This window comes from Aplysia californica, unplaced genomic scaffold, assembly GCF_000002075.1.
Source record: "Aplysia californica isolate F4 #8 unplaced genomic scaffold, AplCal3.0 scaffold01205, whole genome shotgun sequence".
NCBI lineage: Eukaryota > Metazoa > Mollusca > Gastropoda > Aplysiida > Aplysiidae > Aplysia > Aplysia californica.
In genome coordinates this window covers 100,546-104,569 of record NW_004798475.1, presented here as the reverse complement: position 1 = coordinate 104,569, position 4,024 = coordinate 100,546, and the positions used below count along the sequence as shown (strand labels likewise).

The 4,024-nt window shown below is 37.2% G+C and overlaps 1 protein-coding gene across 1 annotated transcript in view; it reads right to left on the bottom strand.

Annotated features, from left to right (window-relative positions):
- Positions 1-4,024, bottom strand: part of LOC101856485 (cytochrome P450 2H1) — a gene marked incomplete at both ends in the record, with an annotated part of 12,749 nt that overhangs the window by 3,040 nt on the left and 5,685 nt on the right. The window contains 2 exon segments of the mRNA XM_005112193.3: positions 404-540; positions 2,367-2,526. Coding sequence (XP_005112250.2) covers positions 404-540; positions 2,367-2,526 — 297 coding nt within the window.

The window sequence follows — 4,024 nt, the reverse complement described above, 5'->3', positions numbered from 1 at the left end:
GAGATCTGTGGAGCCTTTTTTAAATTAACAATCATTTATTCATAAATTTGTAACTAAAATAGGACAAATTGGGAACTCTACAAACACTTGTCTAGAACAAAAACTAAGGCACAGAAATTAACTATTCTAACGTAGAATAAATCAAGCTTTGAGCTTTTCGTACATCCGCGTAATGGATTGCTATGTGGGATGGGGAAGAAGTTATATAGTTTTAAACATAGTCAAAAATGCGAACTTCCTGACTGACACCGGCAAAGTTGCTTCTGGGCTCATTAACCCCGAGATCCCGAGCCGGGGAGCTCCGCGTACTGCTGAGTCACGCTAACTAAAGGTAACAGAATCGGGCAAAAAGTGATGCCGTGACATACACACCTCACACACCCCACACACCCCCCCTACCCACCGAGTCTATTTCCTCGTGACACCTCCTCTGTACCTCCGGATGAGCGGCCATCAACAACATGGCCCAGTAGAGAGCATTGGCCGTGGTGTCGGAGCCCGCTGTGAACAAGTCTACGATCACCCGACGCATGTTTGTGGCTGGACCAAACAGGGGAAGAAAACATTTTAAAATAATTTTTTAAAATGGTGAAATGATATGTGAGATGTGCTGACAAAATGTGTTACTTCTCACGATCCAAAAACGGAGATATCGGCTGAAAATCGACACTGGGGTCAGATTTATAAAATTTCAATTGATGTCCTCAATTTCGTTCAAGTTTACTGTGTCTGTTACTATTCCATGCTCACAAATTGTACAAACTTCGCCTACCGAGTTGATGTACATATCAATTTCCATAAGGCTGAAATCCGAGAAGTAACTCATTTTGTCAGCACATTTCACATGTATAGGTTTAACACCCCTTTCAAAACTGTTAGGTTATTTAAGAGGCGGGACCTCCGAGTTAAACGTCCCATCTCCGAAAGGACTGAGCCAAAAGGGAAGTTTGTGAAAAGTGACTAAAATATATGAAGACTACAGGGGAAAAACGACGGTAGTCACAAACTGAAAATCATGAGTGCACCAATTTTGAACGCTTGTTGACTCATTACTGTATTTCTGTTCAATTGTTGGTGGATTCTTGTTGTTAGATTTCCCATTCAACAACACTTAACAATAAACCACCAGTCAAATAAATTGGAAGTTATGAGTCCACAAGCTTTAAAATTTTTGCACCCTCACAATTTCCAGTTTGTGACTACCGTCGTTTTTCCACAGAACTCTTCATATATATAATATATGTAACATATATTATATATAAATAAATAATATATCTTTATATTTTATATATTTAACCCAACCTCTTCCTCAAACTCCTCTTATCAGTTTTTTCCTCTATTATTATTAGAAAGTTGAATTTCCTTCGGCACCAAACCATGGATATTTATTTTGCCCGACACACTTTGCTTGCCACGAGTTACCATATGTGAGGCAGCGTGGGGGAATCAGGCTCTTGTCAAAATAATCAAAGCGAAGAAACTTGAATTTTTCCGCATGCTTGTGAATTATTATCAAATTTTTGTTTTTTGGCTCAACACCTTTCATGCCCATTAAAGAACTCATTTCTGGGTGGATTTTTCAGAAAAGCGTTGAATAAAGGCACAAAAATGAAATTTTTCAGTTATCACGGACTCTTAAGCTAAGGAAATAACTAATCTTTGATGGCCATTTTCTCACTAATTTTACTACTGAAAACAGGTCACCCCCACCTCTTCTTTCGCAAATATCCCGACTTGTATTCAAGATAAATGGATATTTTTTCATCCAAATAAAGACAAGTGAAGATGCTTTAGGATTATACCAATAACTCTACATGCCCAAAAATTGACGAGAGCCTGATTCCACCACGCTGCCTCACATATCTAGTATAAGTATAGTTTGATGTCAGAACAAACATCAATACAGTGTATTCCTTTTTTGAGTATGCATCTATGTAACTCTAAAGATCTTGTTATTAAATTTCATCATGTGGTTGAATGATGCATCTGATGTGACATATGTACATTTTGTCAGCTTTACTTTTCTTTTCATCATATTGAATTTCGTTGAGAGTAATGTACAACTTAATTTTTAGGTATACCTGCATGTGTTTTTACAGTCCTGTACAGCCAAAAAAATGTTTCCTCTGGGACAATTAAGTATTATCTTATCTCATCAGGTCTGATCTCATTTTATCTCATTTTATCTTATCTCATCTCATCTTATCTAATTCTATCTATCTTATCTCATCTTTTCCCTTCTTATATTATCTTATCTTATCCCATCAAATCTTATCTCATCTCATTTTATCTCATCTTATCTCATCTTCTTTTATCTCATTTTTGTCTCAATATATCTTATTGTATTTTATCTTATCGTATTTTACCTGTGAAGTGCCTGTTTCCTTTGTTCTGCGTCCGGACCTCAATCAACAGATCCACGAAGTCGCGAATGTTGTCAGGGTCATAGGTCGCTTCGTGCCCTTTCATGAGTTCCTTCACGTATTCGTCCGTTTCCATGAACGTCTTCAGAAACATGTTTGGAACCTGTAGGTATATGGTCTTTGTTTGAGTAAATATAAGCACATCATCAGCACAGTATTTGCCCATATAATAAACTGTTCTAATGCTAAACCACTCTCTATATATTGATCTAACTGCCCAGCACTTTGGGACCTGCATAGCGCCTACCTACCTGCCTACCCAGACATCGGAAATACTCTATACAGCGACAAAGCACAGCTGATTAAAACATGTAAATTCTTAGCCATATCGACACACTGAAGAGCTAGAATCCAAATTGCCGCTGGATCGGAAAAGTAAGTAAAGTATATAATTGATTATATTGTCCCCTTTGAGGTATGTTTGCTCAACACCTCAAGGATAAAATTCAAACTGCAAGAATTTTAACAGCTTATTTCAAAACACAGCATCTACTCACAAAAGTTTTAAAAGTAATCATGAATAATAATAATAATTAGGGCGAGCTTCGGTAAAACTGGTCATTAGTGGCTATTGTTTACTCTGACTCGCACTTGACTTGAATGTATAAACCTGGCAGGTAAGGTTCGATATAAGGAAAATGATGACTGAAATGGTGAAATGGTATAGGTTTTATGCCCCTATCAACACTATTAGGTTATTTAATTTAAGAGGCATGACCTCCGAGTTTAACGCCCATCTGTGAAAGGACCGAGCCAAATAAAAAATTCGAGTAAAGTGCCTTTCCCAAGGACACAACGTCAGACTGAGCTGAGGTTCGAACCTCCGAACCCGCAATCTCACGATTAAGGGGCCAGGTTGCTTAACCATTAGGCTACCGACGTCACCAATGACTGATTATCTGGAGAACATGGTTCAGTCCGAAGGAATCCTCAGGGTAGCTTAGAGGCCCGGCACTGTGCAGGTGTTCCGCACATTTTAACGATCGTATAATTGTATCATTCTTGTGAGCTCTTCAGTTTCATATCTTAATTTTGATTTTAATTTTTATATTTTTACACTTTTTAAAATATACGTGGATGTTCCTTGATGTGAGTAAAAGAATAAGGATGGAAGTGAATAAAAAGAAAATCATTAAAAAAATATAAGATGAATTAAATGTACTTTGTGAACTTCGAGTTTGATACCTGGCATTGTATCATTCTTGTGAGCTCTTTGAAAATATAAAACATTAACATAATCTTCAGATTTCCGCGCAACTATATGATCGTTAAAACGCGCAGCGCAGTCTTTGCCGATCGCTAAATTGTGAGGAACACATGCAAAACACACGGGAAGACTACAGGGGAAGTAACACAGAGCCACAGTTTTAAAATGACTTTGAGTTATCCTCCTTGGAGACCTCAAGACACAACAGTTTTATAATTTACATTATCCTTTGCCAGGGGAACTAGAGCAATCTTTGCAAACATGAATGAGGGAAAATTACTTATCTTTCTTCAGAAACTCGAATGAGGATTCAAAACAAAGACTTCTCAAAATCACAAAACTGTGACTGTCATATGTAATAATAATAATGATAGGCAAATAATAATAAAAATAA